This window comes from Apteryx mantelli, chromosome 3 (assembly GCF_036417845.1).
Source record: "Apteryx mantelli isolate bAptMan1 chromosome 3, bAptMan1.hap1, whole genome shotgun sequence".
Lineage (NCBI taxonomy): Eukaryota > Metazoa > Chordata > Aves > Apterygiformes > Apterygidae > Apteryx > Apteryx mantelli.
Genome location: NC_089980.1, coordinates 140,393,414 through 140,411,236, shown reverse-complemented (window position 1 = coordinate 140,411,236; position 17,823 = coordinate 140,393,414). Strand labels below are relative to the sequence as shown.

The 17,823-nt window shown below is 74.4% G+C and overlaps 1 protein-coding gene across 1 annotated transcript; it reads right to left on the bottom strand.

Moving 5' to 3' along the window:
• Nucleotides 1-100: 100 nt before the first annotated feature.
• Nucleotides 101-11,883, bottom strand: EMILIN1 (elastin microfibril interfacer 1). The gene is given in 10 exon segments (XM_067294517.1): nucleotides 101-509; nucleotides 2,499-2,569; nucleotides 2,571-2,629; nucleotides 3,308-3,325; nucleotides 3,458-3,518; nucleotides 3,520-3,566; nucleotides 5,545-7,359; nucleotides 7,441-7,649; nucleotides 8,653-8,778; nucleotides 11,587-11,883. Coding segments are annotated over 10 exon segments (2,910 nt in total). The 5' UTR covers nucleotides 11,754-11,883; the 3' UTR covers nucleotides 101-172.
• Nucleotides 11,884-17,823: the final 5,940 nt, after the last annotated feature.

Below are 17,823 nucleotides of genomic sequence, written 5' to 3'. Positions count from 1 at the left end.
GGAGGCGGGAGGCGCAGGTACAAAACCCGGTGCCGCGTCTTTATTCGGTGGTGGCAGGGGGGCCGGGGCGGTGGGCGGCGTGGGGCCGGGGCGCGTGGCGGCGTGGGGCCGGGGGTGCCGATAAATAACGGGGTTGGGGGGGGTGGGATTTGGGGAGGGGGGAGCCGGGGGTCTAGGCGTCCTCGGCGTCGTAGAGCAGGGCGCCGCTGAAGACGGTGAGGGGCTCGTCGGGCGCGTGGGCCAGGCGCCCCGCCACCAGGTCCACGCACAGCGTCTCGCCCGCCTCCAGCGGCAGGATGAGGCTGAAGACGCCCAGGGCGCCGGGGCTGGGCTGGTTCTCGGCCACCGGCTTGTTCTCCAGCCCCTCGGGCTGGTAGCCGGCCGAGTCGAGGCGGGCGATGCCCTGGTTGGAGCGTGACAGCACCGCCTCGACCTTCTCGTTCCTGTGCCCCGTCAGGATGACGCTCACCAGGTACCGCCCGCTCACGGGCGCCGTGAAGGTGCCTGCGGGCGCCTGGCGTCAGCGCTGCTGCTGCCGCCGGGGCCCCACGCGAGCCCTGCTGCGCCCTGGCGGCCCCGCTGCACCCGCTGGGCTCCCGTGCTGCACCCCCGGGACCTGCACTGCACCCCTGGGACCTGCACTGCACCCTGAGCCCCCGCACTGCACCCGCTGGGCCCCCGCGCTGCACCCCCAGGACCTGCACTGCACCCGCTGAGCCCCCACACTGCACCCGCTGGGCCCCCACGCTGCACCCCCAGGACCTGCACTGCACCCCCTGAGCTCCCATACTGCACCCCCAGGACCTGCACTGCACCCTGAGCCCCCACACTGCACCTGCTGGGCCCCCCGCACTGCACCCCCAGGACCTGCACTGCACCCCCAGGACCTGCACTGCACCCCCTGAGCCCCCACGCTGCACCCGCTGGGCCCCCACGCTGCACCACCGGGACCTGCACTGCACCCACTGAGCTCCCACACTGCAGCCCCGGGACCTACACTGCACCCCTGGAACCTGCACTGCACCCACTGAGCTCCCACACTGCAGCCCCAGGACCTACACTGCACCCCTGGGACCTGCACTGCACCCACTGAGCTCCCACACTGCACCCCGGGACCTGCACTGCACCCTGAGCCCCCACACTGCACCCCCTGAGCTCCCACACTGCACCCCCTGAGCTCCCACACTGCACCCCGGAACCTGCACTGCACCCACTGAGCTCCCACACTGCAGCCCCGGGACCTACACTGCACCCCTGGGACCTGCACTGCACCCACTGAGCTCCCACACTGCACCCCGGGACCTGCACTGCACCCACTGAGCTCCCACACTGCAGCCCTGGGACCTACACTGCACCCCTGGGACCTGCACTGCACCCACTGAGCTCCCACACTGCACCCCGGGACCTGCACTGCACCCACTGAGCTCCCATACTGCACCCCCAGGGCCTGCACTGCACCCCCGGGACCTGCACTGCACCCCCTGAGCCCCCTCTGCAGCCCCTGGGACCTGCACTGCACCCCCAGGGCCTGCACTGCACCTGCTGGGCTCCCACACTGCACCTCCAGGACCAGCACTGCACCCCCTGAGCCCCCTCTGCAGCCCCCAGGACCTGCACTGCACCCACTGAGCTCCCACACTGCACCCCCAGGACCTACACTGCACCCCCTGAGCCCTCTCTGCAGCCCCCGGGACCTGCACTGCACCCACTGAGCTCCCACACTGCACCCCCAGGACCTACACTGCACCCCCTGAGCCCTCTCTGCAGCCCCTGGGACCTGCACTGCACCCACTGAGCTCCCACACTGCACCCGCTGGGCCCCCACGCTGCACCCCCGGGACTTGCACTGCACCCACTGAGCTCCCACACTGCACCCCCGGGACCTATACTGCACCCCCAGGACCTGCACTGCACCCCCCTGAGCCCCCTCTGCAGCCCCTGGGACCTGCACTGCACCCACTGAGCTCCCACACTGCACCCCCGGGACCTACACTGCACCCCCTGAGCCCCCTCTGCAGCCCCCGGGACCTGCACTGCACCCGCTGGGCCCCCTCTGCAGCCCCAGGGCCTGCACTGCACCCTGAGTCCCCACACTGCACCCCCAGGGCCTGCACTGCCCCCCCAGGCACCCTCTGCAGCCCCCAGGGCCTGCACTGCACCCCGAGCCCCCACACTGCACCCCCAGGGCCTGCACTGTCCCCCCTGGATTTACACTGCACCCTCTGAGCCCCCCCCCCGCTCCCTGCGCCCACACTTCACCCCTGCCCCTTCAGCCCCACCCTGCCCCACTGCCCCCACTGCAGCCCCAGCCCTCCCTGTGGCTCCCGTTCCCCTCGCAGCCCCACCGCGGCCCCTGCCCCGAGCGCCGCCGTGCCGTGGGGGCCCGAGAGCCGGGGCGGAGCTGTGTGGGGTGCAGACGCAGCATGCAGGGCAGGCGTGGGGCAGGCGTGGGGCAGGCGTGGGGCAGGTGTGGGGCAGCGGGGGGGTCTCACCCGTGTCGGGGGTCGTAGGCGCCGCCGTCGTTCACCAGGACGCGGTCGAAGGGGACGGTGCCGGGCTCGGCGTGCTGCGGCGCTCAGGGCGGCCGAGAAGGCGACGTGGGGCACGGTGCCCGGCTCCCCCACCGCGCCTGCGCCCGGCCGTCAGCAGCCGCCCCCGCCGGCCCGGAGCCCCCCCACGCCGGCGCCCGCCGCCCCGAACCGTGCCCGCACCGCCTGCCCCCCACCCCATAGCCCCCCATAGCTCCACCGCCTGCCCCCCACCCCATAGCTCCCCATAGCCCCCCCATAGCCCCCACCACCTGCCCCCCACCCCACAGCCCTCCACAGCCCCCCCATAGCTCCCACCGCCTGCTCCCCAACCACAGCCCCACCACCTGCCCCCACCCCATAGCTCCCATAGCTCCACCGCCTCCCCCCCCACAGCCCCCACTGCTGCCCCCCACTCACAGCCCCCCACAGCCCCCCCACAGCCCCCACCCACCTGCCCCCACCCCATAGCTCCCCATAGCCCCCACCACCTGCCCCCCACCCTACAGCGCCCACCACCTGCCCCCCACCCCATAGCTCCCCATAGCCCCCACCACCTGCCCCCCACCCTACAGCGCCCACCACCTGCCCCCCCACCCCATAGCTCCCCATAGCCCCCACTGCTGCCCCCCACCCTGCAGCCCCCCCCAGTCGGCTCCCCCCACCTTGCAGCCCACCCATAGCCCCCACCACCTGCCCCCCACCCCACAGCCCCCCTCATTACAGCCCCCATGCCCCAGCCCCACATATCCCCCCAGCCCCCCCGTGCCCCACTGCACCTCTCTCTCCGGGGAGGCCTGTGGGGAGGAAGAGGAGGATGATGCACGGTGGGTCGGCAGGGCAGGGGGGTCGCACAGGGACCCCCCCCCAGCACCCCCCGGTGTGGGGCAGCCCCATTGCAGAGGCAGCAGCGCGGGGCGGCTCCTTACCTGGGGGTCCCACGGGGCCTTGTTCGCCGTCCTTGCCGGGGGGCCCAGCGGGGCCGGAGGGGGCCCATGTCACCCGGGGGGCCGGCGGGTCCTGGGGGGCCGGGGGGGCCTGAGAAAAAGCAGGGAGCGTTAGAGCCGCCCGCGCCCCACGTCCTGCACCCCACGGCCAGGGCTCCCACGGCCCCGCGTCCCCGTGCACCGCAGCCCCACACCGCACAGCCCCCACACGCCTGTGTCCCCATACCCCATGTCCCCGTGTCCCGTGTCCCCATGCACCACAGCCCCATGTCCCCTGTGTCCCCATGACCCGTGTCCCCGTGTCCCCATGCACCACAGCCCCATGTCCCTGTGTCCCCATGTCCCCGTGTCCCCATGTCCCCATGCACCACAGCCCCATGTCCCCTGTGTCCCCATTGACCCGTGTCCCCGTGTCCCCATGCACCACAGCCCCATGTCCCTGTGTCCCCATGTCCCCGTGTCCCCATGTCCCCATGCACCACAGCCCCATGTCCCTGTGTCCCCATGACCCGTGTCCCCGTGTCCCCATGCACCACAGCCCCATGTCCCTGTGTCCCTGTGTCCCCAGCACTGCAACCCCGCTGCCTGCAGCCTTTTGTCCCCATGTCCCCGTTTGCACACAGCCCTGTGTCCCCATGGCCCCACATCTCGCGGTCATGTGGCCCTGTGCCCCCCACACCCGTGTCCCGTCCCTCCAAGCCCTGGGACCCCCTGCCCCGCATCCCTGCACCTCTGCGTCCCCCTGCCCCATGGCTCTGGCACTGCTTGTCCCCACGCTCCTCGTCCCCGAATGCTGCGTCCCCGCAGCCTGTGACCCTGCGTCCCCCCCCGGACCTGCGTCCCCAGGTCCCCAAGCCTTGCTCTCTGTGCCCGTGTCCCTGCACCCTGCAGCCCCCACAGCCTGTGCCCGGTGTCCCCATGCCCTCTGTGCCTTCCTGTCCCTGTCCCCGTGCTCTGCATCCCTGTGCCCTGCACCATGTCCTCCCGCCCTCGTGTCCCTGTGCTCTGCATCCCCATGTCCCCATCCCTGCAGCCCACATCCCTGTGTCCCCATGTCTCCGTCCCCATGCTCCCATGTCCCTGTGTCCCCATGTCCCCGTACCCGCAGCCCACATCTCTGCACCCCCATGTCCCAGTCCTTGCAGCCCATGTCCCTGTGCACCCATGTCCCTGTCCCTGTGCCCCCATGTCCCCACCCCTGCATCCCGCACCCCTACATCCTCATCCCCGCAGCCCATGTCCCATGCCCCCATGTCCCCATCCCTGTGCCCCCATGTCCATGTCCCCAGCTCCTATGTCCCCATGCCCACATCCCACACCCCTACATCCTCATCCCTGCAGCCCATGTCCCATGCCCCCACGTCCCTGTGTCCCCATGTCCCCGTACCCGCAGCCCACATCCCCGTGCCCCCATGTCCCAGTCCCTGCAGCCTGCGTCCCTGTGCCCCCATGTCCCCGTCCCCGTGCCCATCCCTGCATCCCACACCCCTACATCCTCATCCCTGCAGCCCATGTCCCATGCCCCCATGTCCCTGTGTCCCCATGTCCCCGTACCTGCAGCCCACATCCCCACGCCCCCATGTCCCACTCCCTGCAGCCCGTGTCCCCGTACCCCCACGTCCCCATCCCCGCATCCCACACCCCTACACTGCCATCCCTGCAGCCTGTGTCCCCACGTCCCCATCCCTGCAGCCCACATTTCTGTGCCCCCATGTCCCCGTGCCCCCATGTCCCCATGCCCACATCCTGCACCCCTACATCCCCATCCCTGCAGCCTGCGTCCCTGTGCCCCCGCACCCCCATGTCCCCATCCCCACATTCTGCACCCCTACATCCCCATCCCCACAGCCCATGTGCCTGTGCCCCCATGCCCACATCCCCATCCCTGCAGCCCATGTCCCCGTGCCCCCATGTGCCCATGCTCCCATGTCCCCATGCCCACAGCCCACATTTCTGTGCCATGCCCCCATGTCCCCGTGCCCACATCCCGCACCCCTACGTCCCCCTCCCCGCAGCCCACGTCCCCCGCGCCCATGCGCCCACCCCTACGCCCCCGCGGCGGTGCGCACCGGTGGGGTCGCGCTGCGCGAGGCGCTGCAGCTCGGCGCGGAGGTGCTGCAGGCTGGCGTTGAGGGCGCCGAGGCGGCGCGGGAGCTGGGCGTGCAGCGCCTTGTCGAGCAGGGCGCCGTGGGTGCGGGCCGTGCCGTTGAGCTCCCGCAGCGCGCCCCACAGCCCCGCCACGTGCCGGCCCAGCCCCTCGCGCAGCCCCCGCAGCCCGCCCGCCACCGCCTCCAGCTGCTCGCAGACGCCCTCCAGCTTGGCCAGCCGCGGCTCCAGCCCGCCGGGGCAGCCGCCCGCCGCCCGCGCCACCTCCCGCGCCAGCGCCGCCAGCCGCTCCTCGCCCTCCGCCGCCTGCTCCGCCGCCGCCGCCGCCGCCTTGTCCAGCTCGGCCACCAGGCGGTCCGTGGCGGCGCCCAGCTGGCGGATGTCGGTGTGGTGCCGCTCCACGGCGTCCTGCAGCCCCTGCACCGTGGCGTTGAGCCCGCTGACGCCGAGCACCACCTCGGCCAGCTCGCCCTGCAGCGCCTGCAGCTCCCCGGGCTGCCCGGCGCCCGCGACGCCGAAGCCGTCCAGCCGCTCGTGCGAGGCGTCCGCGTCGGCGTCCGCGTCCGTGGGCTCTGGCGTCGGCGGCGCGCAGGCGCAGGCGGCCACGGCGTCGCGCAGCTGCTCCAGGTCGCGGCGCAGCGGGGCGCAGGGCTGGGCGCAGGCGCCGCGCTCCCCGCTCAGCCCCCGCAGCTCGGCCTCCAGGCGGCCCAGCCGCTCCGCCGTGCCGTTGTGCCGCGGCGCCAGCGCCTCCAGCTCGCCCAGCCGCCCCGCCAGGCGCCCCAGCGCCTCGCCCTGCGCCCCCAGCAGCTCCCGCAGCGCCCGCGCCTCGGCCTCGGCGGCGGCACCGTCACCGTGCCCGGCGGCGCCTGCCCGCTGCAGCGCGCGCAGCTGCTCCTCGCTGGCCTGCACCCGCCGCTCCAGCTGGCTGAGCGCGGCGTCGGCGTCGGCATCGGGGCCGGGCGGCGGGGGCGGCGGGCACGGCCCCCCGCAGCGCGCCAGGCGCTCCTCCAGCTCCGCCAGCCGCGCGCCCCGCTGCGCCCCGCTCTCCGCCAGCGCCTCCAGCGCCCGGCTCAGGTTGGCGGCGGCGGTGGCGGGGGGGGGCCGCGAGGCGTCGAGCCGCCCCTCCAGCTCGGCCAGGCGGCGGCCCAGCCCCTGCCCGCGCTCCAGCTGCCCGCCCAGCGCCGTCACCGAGCCCGCCACCACGTCGAGGCGCCGCTCCAGCTCGCCCAGGCGCCGGTGCAGCGCGTCCAGCGGCGCCGCCGCCTCGGGGGCCAGGCGCCCGCTGAGGCTGCTCACGTGCCGCTGCACCGTCTCCACCGCCTCCCGGTTGCGCTGGTCCACGGAGCCGACGAGCTTCTCCAGCGCCCGCATGCGCTCCCGGTCCTCGTCCTGCTGCCGGCGCAGCCCCTCGGTGCCGGCCAGGCAGGCAGCGCAGGACTCTTGCACGCGGCGCTCCAGCTCGCGCAGCCGCGGCGCCTCGCCGGGGCCGCCCGCCGCCTGCCCCGCGCTCAGGCTGTCCAGCTCCGTGTCGTGGCTGCGGATGCGGTTGTCCAGGCGCTCCAGGTGCCGCTGGATGTCGTGCAGCGTCTCCTTGACGTCCGGCGGGGCGGCCGCGTCGGCGGGCTGCTTCCCGTTGAGGCCGCCCTCGGCCGCCTTGCGCAGGTCCTCCAGCAGCGCCTCCTGCTCGGCGCGCACCGAGCCCTGCAGCTCCTCCAGCTGCGCGCTCAGCCGCTGCACCTTCTCCTCCAGCTGCTGCACCTTCTCCGCGTCCCCGCCGCCTGCCGGGGGGGCAGCGCCGGCGTCAGCCCCGCGGCGGGACCCGGCCCCCCCATCCCCCCAGTCCCGGCCCCCCGCGCTACCTTCGCCCCCCAGGCCGCTGAGCGGGTTGCCGAAGCCGGAGAGCGTGGGGCGGCCGGGCCGGGGCCGGGGGCGGCTGGTGGTGAGGGGGGTCCCCGGCTGCGGCCCCTCGGCGCAGTCCTCGCCCGAGTAGCCCTGGCAGCACCGCCACTCCAGCTCCGACACCGTCTTGTAGGCCACCTTGTAGCGGGGGCGCAGGAAGCTCCGGTACCTGCGGGCACAGGAGGCCTGCCGCAGCAGCGGGGGGGGCCGGCGCAGCGCTGCACTGCACTGCATTGCACTGCACCCCGCACGGCTGCGCGGCGCCTGTCCCCACTGCCAGTGGCGGCTGCACTGCAGGGGGCTGCACTGGCTCTGCCATGGGGCTGTGCTGCACTGCTCATAGTGGGGCTGCTCTGCCCCTGCCCCTGCAACTGCCCCTGCCCCTGCTCTTGCTCCTGCTCCTGCCCCTGTCCTTGCTCTGCTCCTGCCCCTGCTCCTGCTCCTGCTCTTGCTCCTGGTATGGTCCCCAGCAGGGCTCTGCTCCCAGTCCTCGTTCCCGGGAGCGTCAGCCCGCGGCAGCGTCAGACACTGTTCAGGGCTTGGCCGGCAGCGCAGTAGGATGAAAACCAAACCTGGTTGCGCCAGCGCCTTGCACAACCGCTGTGGCCCGGCCCGCGCTTCCGGCCCCCGGCTCCGCTCCCCCCGGCCCAGCAGCATCGAGCCCCCAGGAGCCCCCTGGGATGCAGCCCCCCGGATCTGCCCCTCCGGGTCCCCCGGTCCCAGGGTGAGCCGGGGTTCAGATGGCGGCGCCCCGGGGCCGGCGACGCCGCGGGAAAGGGCCGGGGTCAGGGCAGGTCGCACGCCAGACGCAAGTTGCGGCCGCCGGCTTCTTGCGAGAAAAGCAAACACGATCCGGGGGGGGTGGATAAACAGGAGCGTCGGCAGCGCGGCGTGGGAGCCACCCCCCCGTGTGGCAGGGCGCCGCCGCGGCTCTGCGGCGCCGGGTTGGGGGGGGGGGCTGCAGCGGGGCATCGTCGTGGGGCTGCCGGGGCTGCCCTGCACTGCCCCGCATTGCCCTGCACTGCCCCACACTGCTCGAGGTGCCCTGCACTGCCATACGCTGCCCCACACTGCCCCACACTGCCCCGCGCCACCCACACCCGGCGCCCCCCCATCCCCGTCCCCGTCCCCGTCCCGGGCCGCGGGCGCCCGTCGCGCGGCGCTGCACTCACGCGAGGACGCGGGGGCACTGGAGCTGCCCCCAGCCGCAGGGCTGGTAGTCGGGCTTCACGTAGCTCTCGACGCCGTCCTCCACCACGCAGCTCACGCTGCGCGTCACCACGAAGGCGCACCAGTTCCTGCGGCACCGGGGCGTCAGGGCGCCGGCCCGCTCCCCCCCGGCGCACACCGGCACCTCCTGGCACGCACCCCCGCCCCCCGCACACCCCCCCGGACCCCCGGTCGTGGCTGCCTCGGCTCAGCGCCGCTGGGTCAATGGGCTGGATCCTGCCCCGCGCCGGAGCCCTTGGATCACCCGGGCATGGGGGGGGGCACACGGGACCGGGAGTCACTGCAGCCCCCTCTGGTTGTGGGGCAGCCCCCCCCCAGCGCCGGGGACGGGGACAGGGACCCCCCCTGGGCAGGGGGCACCAGCTGCATGGGCACGAGGGGAAGCAGGGTGGGGGCCGTGGGTGCCGCCCCCCCCCCCAGCGCCCTGCCGGAGCCGTGCCACTGCCCCATCCCTGTCCCCGTGTCCCTGGTTCTGCTGCTCGGCTTGGGGGGGGGGGGTGCAGCCAGTGCCGTCAGGGGGCTCGGCCACCCCACAGCCATGCTCAGGGCACCCCCCCGCCCCACGGCGCCCGCAAGCAGGGCCTGACGCAGGGCCAGGGAGGGGGCAGAGCCTCAGCCAGCCCCAGACCGGGTGCAGTGCCCACAGCACAGTGTGGGGCCCCCAGCCCAGCCCCATAGAGCACCAGCCCCCCCAGCCCCACAGGGGGTGCCCTGCCCATGCGTGCTGCTGGCCCCCAGCTCAGCCCCATATGGCGTGGGCCCTCAGCCTGGTCCCATATGGAGCGAGTCCCCCAGCTCGGCCCCATAGGATTCAGCCCCAGCTTGGCCCCATGCAGCCCCTCCCAGCTCAGCCCCACAGGATGCAGCCCCGGAGCAGCCGCCAGCTCGGCCCCATAGGATGCAGCCACAGGACAGCCCCATGCAGCCCCCCCAGCTCGGCCCCATAGGATGCAGCCCCCAGCTCGGCCCCACAGGACGCGGCCCCAGCTCAGCCCCATACGATGGGGGCTCCCTAGGGTAGCCCCATGCAGCCCGCAGCTCGGCCCCACAGGACGCGGCCCCAGCTCAGCCCCATAGGGCGCAGCGCAGCCCCACGTCCCCCCCCCCCACCCGGGGCGGCCCCGCGGGAGGCGCTGTCCCGGCGCGGTGCCGGCCGGCCGGTTCCCGTAAACGCGGCTGGTTTCCCTCAGGCCCCGGCTGGATTCCAGCTCCTCCCCGGGGGCCTCCGGGAATTCCTGCCGCGGACGCCCCCCCCCTTCCCCCCCCCCCCGGGCCCGGCCCGGCCCCGCGGCCGGCTCAGCCCGGCAGCACCGGGGGTTTGGGAGCCCCGGGAGCGCCGGGAGCCCCGGCCGCGGGGACGAGCGAGCCCCGCTGCCCGCGACACGTGGACGCGCTGGGGGCAGGGACGGGACGGGACGGGACGGGACGGGACGGGACGGGGCCTCCCGGCGGCTGCGCAGCCCGCTGTGCCCCGCACCAGCCCCCGAACCGCGGGGCCGCTGCCCGTGCGCCCCCCCGCCCCGCACCGCGGGCCGGCGCCCAGCCCCACCTCGGGGCTCCGTGGGGCGGGGCGGGGAGGGGGGCAGCCCCACACCGGCAGCCAGGTCCGGCGCGGAGAGGGGCTGCGGCAGCCCCTGCCCCGCCGTGGGGCGCCCCACAGCCCCGGCACCCCCTGCTGCGCTGCCCCCCGACGGCCCCGTCGGCGGGGACCCCCGGCGCGGTGCAGCGGTGCAGCGGGGCCGGCCAGGACCGGGGAGCCCCTCTGCCCGCCGGGGCCCAGGCAAGCCCCGGCCCGGCCCCGCTGCCGGCCCCGCTCCCCCCCCCCCCCCGCGCGGCCCCGGAGCCCCCCGGAGCAGAGCGGATGCCGCGGCCAGAAACCGCCCCGCAGATCCCCGGCCGCCGGCGCCCTGCCCGCGCCGAGCCCCGCGCACGCTGCCCGCTCCCAGCACGCTGCAGCGCCGGGACCTCAGCGTGCAGCCCCTCCGTGCGCAGCCCCTTCCCCAGCCCCTCCGTGCGCAGGCCCTTCCGCAGCCCCTTCCGCAGCCCCTCCCTGTGCAGCCCCTTCCCCAACCCCTCCGTGCACAGCCCCTTCCCCAGCCCCTCCGTGCGCAGCCCCTTCCCCAGCCTTCCGCGTTCAGACCCTTCCCCAGCCTTCCGCATTCAGCCCCTTCCCCAGCCCCTCCGTGCACAGCCCCTTCCCCAGCCCCTCCATGCACAGCCCCTTCCCCAGCCCCTCCGTGCACAGCCCCTTCCCCAGCCCCTCCATGCACAGCCCCTTCCCCAGCCCCTCCGTGCGCACACTCCTCTCCGAGCCCCACCAGGCGCAAACCTTTCCTCAAGACCTCGGTGGATGCCCTCATGTCCGGACTGCTCCACATGCACCCTCGTCCCTGAGCCCCCCATGCACACCCCCGAGCCTGGGCTGCTCCATGTGCACCCTCAAGGCGGGGCTCCTCCATGTGCGCCCTCGTCTCCGACCCCTCCATGTGCACCCTGGAGGCTGGGCTCCTCCACGTGTGCCCTGGTCCCTGCCCCCTCCACGTGCCCCCCCATCCCTGACACCCCCACGTGCCCCCCGCTGTCAGGGCCCCTCCGCACCAGCCCCCTGCACACACGCCCTCGCCGAGCCCCGGGTGCCGGGCACGCGGGCAGCAGGTCGGCCGGGTGCCCCGTGTCGGAGCCAGGCCCCCGCCGCGCTGGGCTCAGCCATGCACAGGACCCCGGGAGCCCCCACGCCTGGCAGGGCAGCATCCCGCCCCGGGCAGGGGTCCGGCGCCCCGGCCCTCCCCACGGGGCCCCGAGCAGGACCCGGCACGTGCCGGGGCCGCGACGCCGCCCGGACGCCTGGGCTCCCTCCCGGTGGTCGGCTCTCCTACCTGTGCCGGCTGGCGGCCCGGGCGCCGGCGTGGGCCGCGGCGGGGCCCTGCGGGGCCGCGGCCTGGCTCAGCGGGGCGGCCCCCCCGGTGTAGAGGCTGTAGCGGGGGGGGAAGTTGGCGGCCAGGGCCTGGGCGGCCAGCAGGCAGGGCCAGAGCCAGGGGGCCATGCTGGGCGGGCGGCGCGGTGCAGCGCGGCGGCGGGCGGTGCGGCGGGCACGGCCCTGCTCAGGAGCGCATGGCGCGTCCCGTCGCGGCTCCGTCCCTCCCGGCTCTGCGCGGCGCGGCGCGGCTCTGCCCTCCCCTCGGCCGCGCCTCGGCCGGCCCCTCGCCGCCGGGGCCGCCCCGCCGCTGCCCGCCCGACGGGGTCCCCGGGGCCCCCCGCTTCCCGCCCGCCTCGGCCCCCTCCGCGGCCGCGCGGCCCCCCGGCGCAGCCCCGGCCTCCGCTGGGCACCGCCGCGGCGCCCGGCTGCCCCCGCGCCCGCCCCCCGCCCCCCGCCGCCGCGCCGCGCACATCTGCTTCTCGTTAGGCCGGGACGCCAGCGAGGACGGGGAAGGAGGGCCGGGGAAAGCCAGAGAGGCCGGGCAGGGGGCCAGGGCTGCACGGCAGCCAGCACGGCCGGCGCTACTGCGCGGGGTCCCTGCCACCCCTCGCTGCACGGCCACAGCCTCCTGCGGCCACGGCCATGGCCCTGCACGGCGCCCAGCTCCTGCCTGGTGTCCTGCTCCTGCACGGCACCTGGCTTCTGCACCGCTCCCCTCCATGGCCTTGCATGGCCACGGCCTCCCACGGCCACAGCCACGGCCCCGCACAACGCCCGGCTCCTGCACGGCTCCTGGCTCCTGCACGGCTCCCCTGCACGGCCTCGCACAGCCAGGACCTTGCACGGCTCCCAGCTCCTGCACGGCCACAGCCACTGCTGTGCACGGCACATGGTTCCTGCATTGCACCCGGCTCCTGCACAGCTCCCTCCATGGCCTTGTGTGGCCACGGCTTCACATGGGTCCCCACTCGTGCACGGCTACGGCCTCCCATGGCCATGGCCCCACACGGCTCCCTGCTCCTGCACGGCGCCCTGCTCCTGCACGACTCCCCTGCATGGCTTTGCACGGCTCACGGCTCCTGCACAGCTACAGCCTTCCATGGCCGCGGCCCATCACGGCACCCAGCTCCTGCACAGCTCCCGGCTCCTGCACGGCCACGGCCACGGCCCATCACAGCGCCCTGCTCCTGCACGGCTCCCCTCCATGGCCTTGCATGGCCACAGCCTCTCGTTGCTCCCTGCTCCTGCACGGCTCCTGGCTCCTGCATGGCACCCAGTTCCTGCATGGCACCCGGCTCCTGCACGGCTCCTGGCTCCTGCATGGCACCCAGTTCCTGCATGGCACCCGGCTCCTGCACGGCTCCTGGCTCCTGCATGGCTCCCGGCTCCTGCATGGCTCCCGGCTCCTGCACGGCACCCTGCTCCTGCATGGCTCCCGGCTCCTGCATGGCTCTCGGCTCCTGCACAGCGCCCTGCTCCTGCACGGCTCCTGGCTCCTGCACGGCTCCCCTGCACAGCCCCGCATGGCTCCGGCCATGGTCTCCCTCCCTGCATCCTGCTTCCCGCAGGGCCACCACGGCCCTTGCACGGCCGCAGCTCCCTGGCTGCACCTGCCTCCCGCAGGGCCCCGGCCCGTGGCACACCAGCACAGGGGTGCAAAGGCGCCAGGGCAGGGCCCCCGCCGGGCACATGGCCCCTGGCTCGGGGCTCCCCGGTGCCCCGGGGGCTGCCGGCGTCTCTGGAAAGCCTGACCAGGGCCAAGCTGCCCATGGCCCGGCCCCAGCGACGCTCCGGAGCCTCCTGTGCCCCACGACACGGCCCCCAGCCCCACTGCGGGGGGCCGGTGCCTGGAGCTGGGATACCCGTAGCTGGGGCCGCACCCCCCCCCGCAGGCGTGCGCCCCGACCCCTGCCCCGGCCTGCCGGGACCCCCGGCCGCTGTGGGGCCCTTCCCTTTGCCCGCAGGCACCCGTGTGCCCCCCTGCCCCGCACGCCTGGCTCTGCCCTAGCGCTGGGTCCTCGTGCGGCCCCGGTGCCGCGCGCCCCCATCCCCGTCCCTCCCCGCTGGGGCCCCGAGCCTGCCCCACGGCAGCGCCTGCCCCACGGCGGTGCCTGCCCCACGCCTGCCAGGTCCACGCTGCCCCACACCGGCGGGGCAGGTCGGCTGTGCTGGGGCCGGCGTGGGGACACGGGCAGCAGGGTCACGGGAGTGGGGACACAGCAGGGGCCCTGCAGTGACAACACTGCAGTGACATCGCAGCCAGCCATGCAGGGATGTCACAGCCACCCTGGCCATGCAGTGACATCACAGCCAGCCATGCAGTGATGTCACAGACACCCCGGCCATGCAGTGACATCACAATGCCTGGCCACACAGTGATGTCACAGACACCCTGGCCATGCAGTGACATCACAATGTCCTAGTCACACAGTGATGTCACAGCCACCCCGGCCATGCAGTGACATCACAATGTCCTAGCCACACAGTGATGTCACAGCCACCCCAGCCACACAGTATTTTCACAGTGTCCTGGCCATGTGGTGACATCACATCCAGCCTGGCCCTGGGCCTGCAGTGACCTCATGGCTTCCCCAGGCTATTCAGCGATGTAAAGGCCCCCCTGAGTGCAGCCTCCATATGACGTCACACCTTGGCCCCGGCCCCGGGGTGACGTCACGGCTTGGCTCAGCAGCGCGGGAACCAGCCGCTATCTGGGGATCAAATGTGGGTTAAACACAAACAGCTGCTGGCAGCTGGGCTGGGGCTGGGCCAGGGCCTGTCCCCGGAGGGACCACGCCGCCCCACGGCAGCCCCGGCCCGGCCCCCGAAATGGGGTGGTGGTGGGGGGCCGGGGAGCCCGGAGCTGCCTGGATCCGGGCTGGGGGGCTGGGGGGCAGCCCAGGCCCCAGCCCCTGCTCCAGCCCCACTCCCGGCTCCGGGGGGATGGGGATGGGGGGGACGGGGGCTCCGGGCTCTGCTGGTGGGTGCCCGGGACAGCATGGGGGGCCGGGGGCCGGCAGCGGGGTCAGGGCCCTCATCCGTCAGTGGGGCCCGGGGCTGCCCCCAGCACTGCCCCCCCGAGCCCTCCCCGGGGAGCCCCAAACTGCACCCCAGCACCAGCCCCTGCGCCCCACACTGACACCAGCACAGCCCAGTATGGCCCAGTGCCATCCAGCACCGCCCCCCCGCAGAGCCTCATACTGCCCAGTACGGCCCAGTATGGCCTAGTACGGCTCCAGCATGGCCCAGTATGGCCCAGTACGGCCCTAGTGTGGCCCAGTACAGCTCCAGTACGGCCCAGTATGGCCCCAGTGCAGCCCAGTGCAGCCCAGTATGGCTCAAGCGTGGCCCAGTGCCATCCAACACGGCCCACTTGCAGAGCCTCGCATTGCTCAGTGTGGCCCAGTATGGCCCCAGTATGGCCCAGTACAGCCCAGTATGGCCCCAGTGCAGCCCAGTATGGCCCAGTGAGGCCCAGTACAGGCCAGTGCAGCCCAGTACGGCCCAGCACAGCCCGGCGCAGCAGATCGCGGCAGGCCCTGCCAGCGGCCCCGCTGGCGCAGCCCGGCCGCGGTGCACACGGAGCCCAGCCAGACGCTATAATTAGCCTGAGCCGCTCGCTTGGCCTCTCCCAGCGCAGCGGCCGCGGAGCAGCGCTGGCGCGCGAAAGCCGCTGCGGTGGGGCGGCGGGCAGTGCCCCACGGCGCGCCCCGCGGCGGGGCCGGCCCCACGGCGGCCCCGAGCCTTCCCTTGTATGGAGAAAACCGCAGCTGGGGGAGGGCGCTGGCCCCCCGCCAGGGGAGGCTGCCCGGCCGCGCCAAACCGGGGGGGCCAGCGCGGGGGGACGGGACGGGCATGGGGGGGCCGGCGCTGGGGATGGAGGTGGGGACGAGGCGGGAGATGGGGCTGGGGATGGAGGTGGGGATGGGGCGGGAGATGGGGCTGGGGATGGAGGTGGGGATGGGGCGGGAGAGGGGCTGGGGATGGAGGTGGGGACGAGGCGGGAGATGGGGCTGGGGATGGAGGTGGGGACGGGGCGGGAGAGGGGCTGGGGATGGAGGTGGGGCTGGGGCGGGAGATGGGGCTGGGGATGGAGGTGGGGATGGGGCTGGAGATGTGGGGCTGGGGATGGAGGTGGGGATGGGGCAGGAGATGGGGCAGGCCATGGGGCTGGAGATGGAGCTGGGAACTGCAACAGGGCTGGAGATGGGGCTGGGGATAGAGGTGGGGCTGTAGATGGGGCTGGTGGCGAGGACAGGGAGAGGGATGGGGTCCGAGATGGGGCTGGGAATGGCCACAGGGAGGGTCTCTCTCTGCCCCCCTCAGAGCGTCCGACCCCTGGGCTCCCCAGTTCTGGGGTGCCGGGGGGTGGGAGGGCCCGGGCTCTGTGGGGCACTGGGCTCGCCGTGGGGCACCCGCTGGTCTCCATGAGCACTGGGCTCCATGGGGCTTTGGTCTCCATGGGGCACCAGCGCCTCTGAGAGCCGACAGCCTGTCTGTGGGGTGCTGGTGTCCGGTCTGCCGGGTCCGTCCCGGTGGGTCCTCACCTCCGTGGGGCACTGCCGTCTCCGGGGGCTGCGAACCCTTCCGTGGGGAGCTGGTGCCTGCACGGGGCGCTGGGCTCTCCGTGGGGCCGGGCTCCACGACTGCCCTCGCCCTGCTCCGGTCCTGGGGCTTACGTCCGGTGGTCCTCTGGGGACGAGCCTGTCCCCACCCCGCCCCTGCCCCCTCCCTGTTCCTATGTGGGTCCCTGTCCCCATCCTTGTCCCTGTGTGGGTCCTCAACCCCGTCCCCATCCCTGTGTGGGTCCCCATCCCCATCCCTGTCCCTATGTGGGTCTCCAACCCCGTCCCCATCCCTATGTGGGTCCCCACCCCCATCCCTGTCCCTATGTGGGTCTCTGCCCCCATCCCCACCCCCGTGCAGGTCCCCGTCCCCATGGAGGTCACCATCCCCATCCCCATCCCCTTCCCTATGTGGGTCCCCATCCCTAGGTGGGTCCCCAACCCCATCCTTGTGTGGATCCCAATCCCCATCCCATCCCCATGTGGGTCCCCACCCCTGTGTGGGTCCCAGCGGCCGGTGGCGCCTCCCAGGCCAGATCCCTGGTGCTGGTTGTTCCCGTGCTGCCACCAGGCCGCAGCCCCAGGGTGAGCCAGGCCGTGACATCACCACGGGGCTGGGGCCAGGCTGTGACATCACCGCGGGGCTGGAGCCAGGCTGTGACATCATCGGGGGCTGCAGCCAGGCCGTGATGTCACCGCAGGTCTGGGCCTGGGGCCAGGGGCTGCGATGTCACAGCGCGTCGCTCCCGCACGGCGGGGGCCGGGAGCCGCGATGTCGCCCCGGGGCTGCCGGCGGGGCCGTGACGTCACCGCAGAGCCCGAGGGCCGGACGCCGCGGAGCAGGGCGCCCATGACGTCGCAGAACGGCCGCTGTGACGTCGCCGTGCGCCGTTGCCATGGCGCCCGCACCCCCCCTCCCTCCCCCGCCTGCTCCCACAAGCCCCCGCGGCCGGAAGCGCGCGCGGAGCGAGACGTGTCGGCAGCGGCGCGAGCGGGGCCCGCCAGCACGTGAGCGCGGGGGGGCGGCCGGGGGGGGCCCGGCCCGCTCGGGGGGGGCCCGGCCTGGGGCGGGGGGGGTCTCAGCCCAGGGGGTGTCCCGGCCCGGGGTTGTCCTGGCCTTGGGGAGGGGGGGGCTGGCCGGGAGGGGCCCGGCCCGCTCGGGGGGGCCCGGCCCGGGGCGGGGGGGGTCTCAGCCCAGGGGGTGTCCCGGCCCGGGGTTGTCCTGGCCTTGGGGGGGGGGGGGCTGGCCGGGGGGGGCCCGGCTCTCTCTGGGGTTCCGGCCCGGGGGGGGGTCTCAACCCACGGGTGGTCCTGCCCCGCTCGGGGGTCTCGGCTCGGGGGGGTCCGGCCCGGGGGGGGGTGTCTCAGCCCAGGGGGTGTCCCGGCCCGGCCCAGGGGGGCCGCGGCCGCGGGGTGCTGACGCCTGCCCGCAGGATGATCACGGACGTGCAGCTCGCCATCTTCGCCAACATGCTGGGCGTGTCGCTCTTCCTCCTGGTCGTGCTCTACCACTACGTGGCCGTCAACAACCCCAAGAAGCAGGAGTGAGGCCCCGCAGGTGAGACCAGCCCCGGCCCCGGCTCTGGCCACGGCCCCCGCGGGCTCCGCTCACCGCTGTCCCTCCTGCAGGG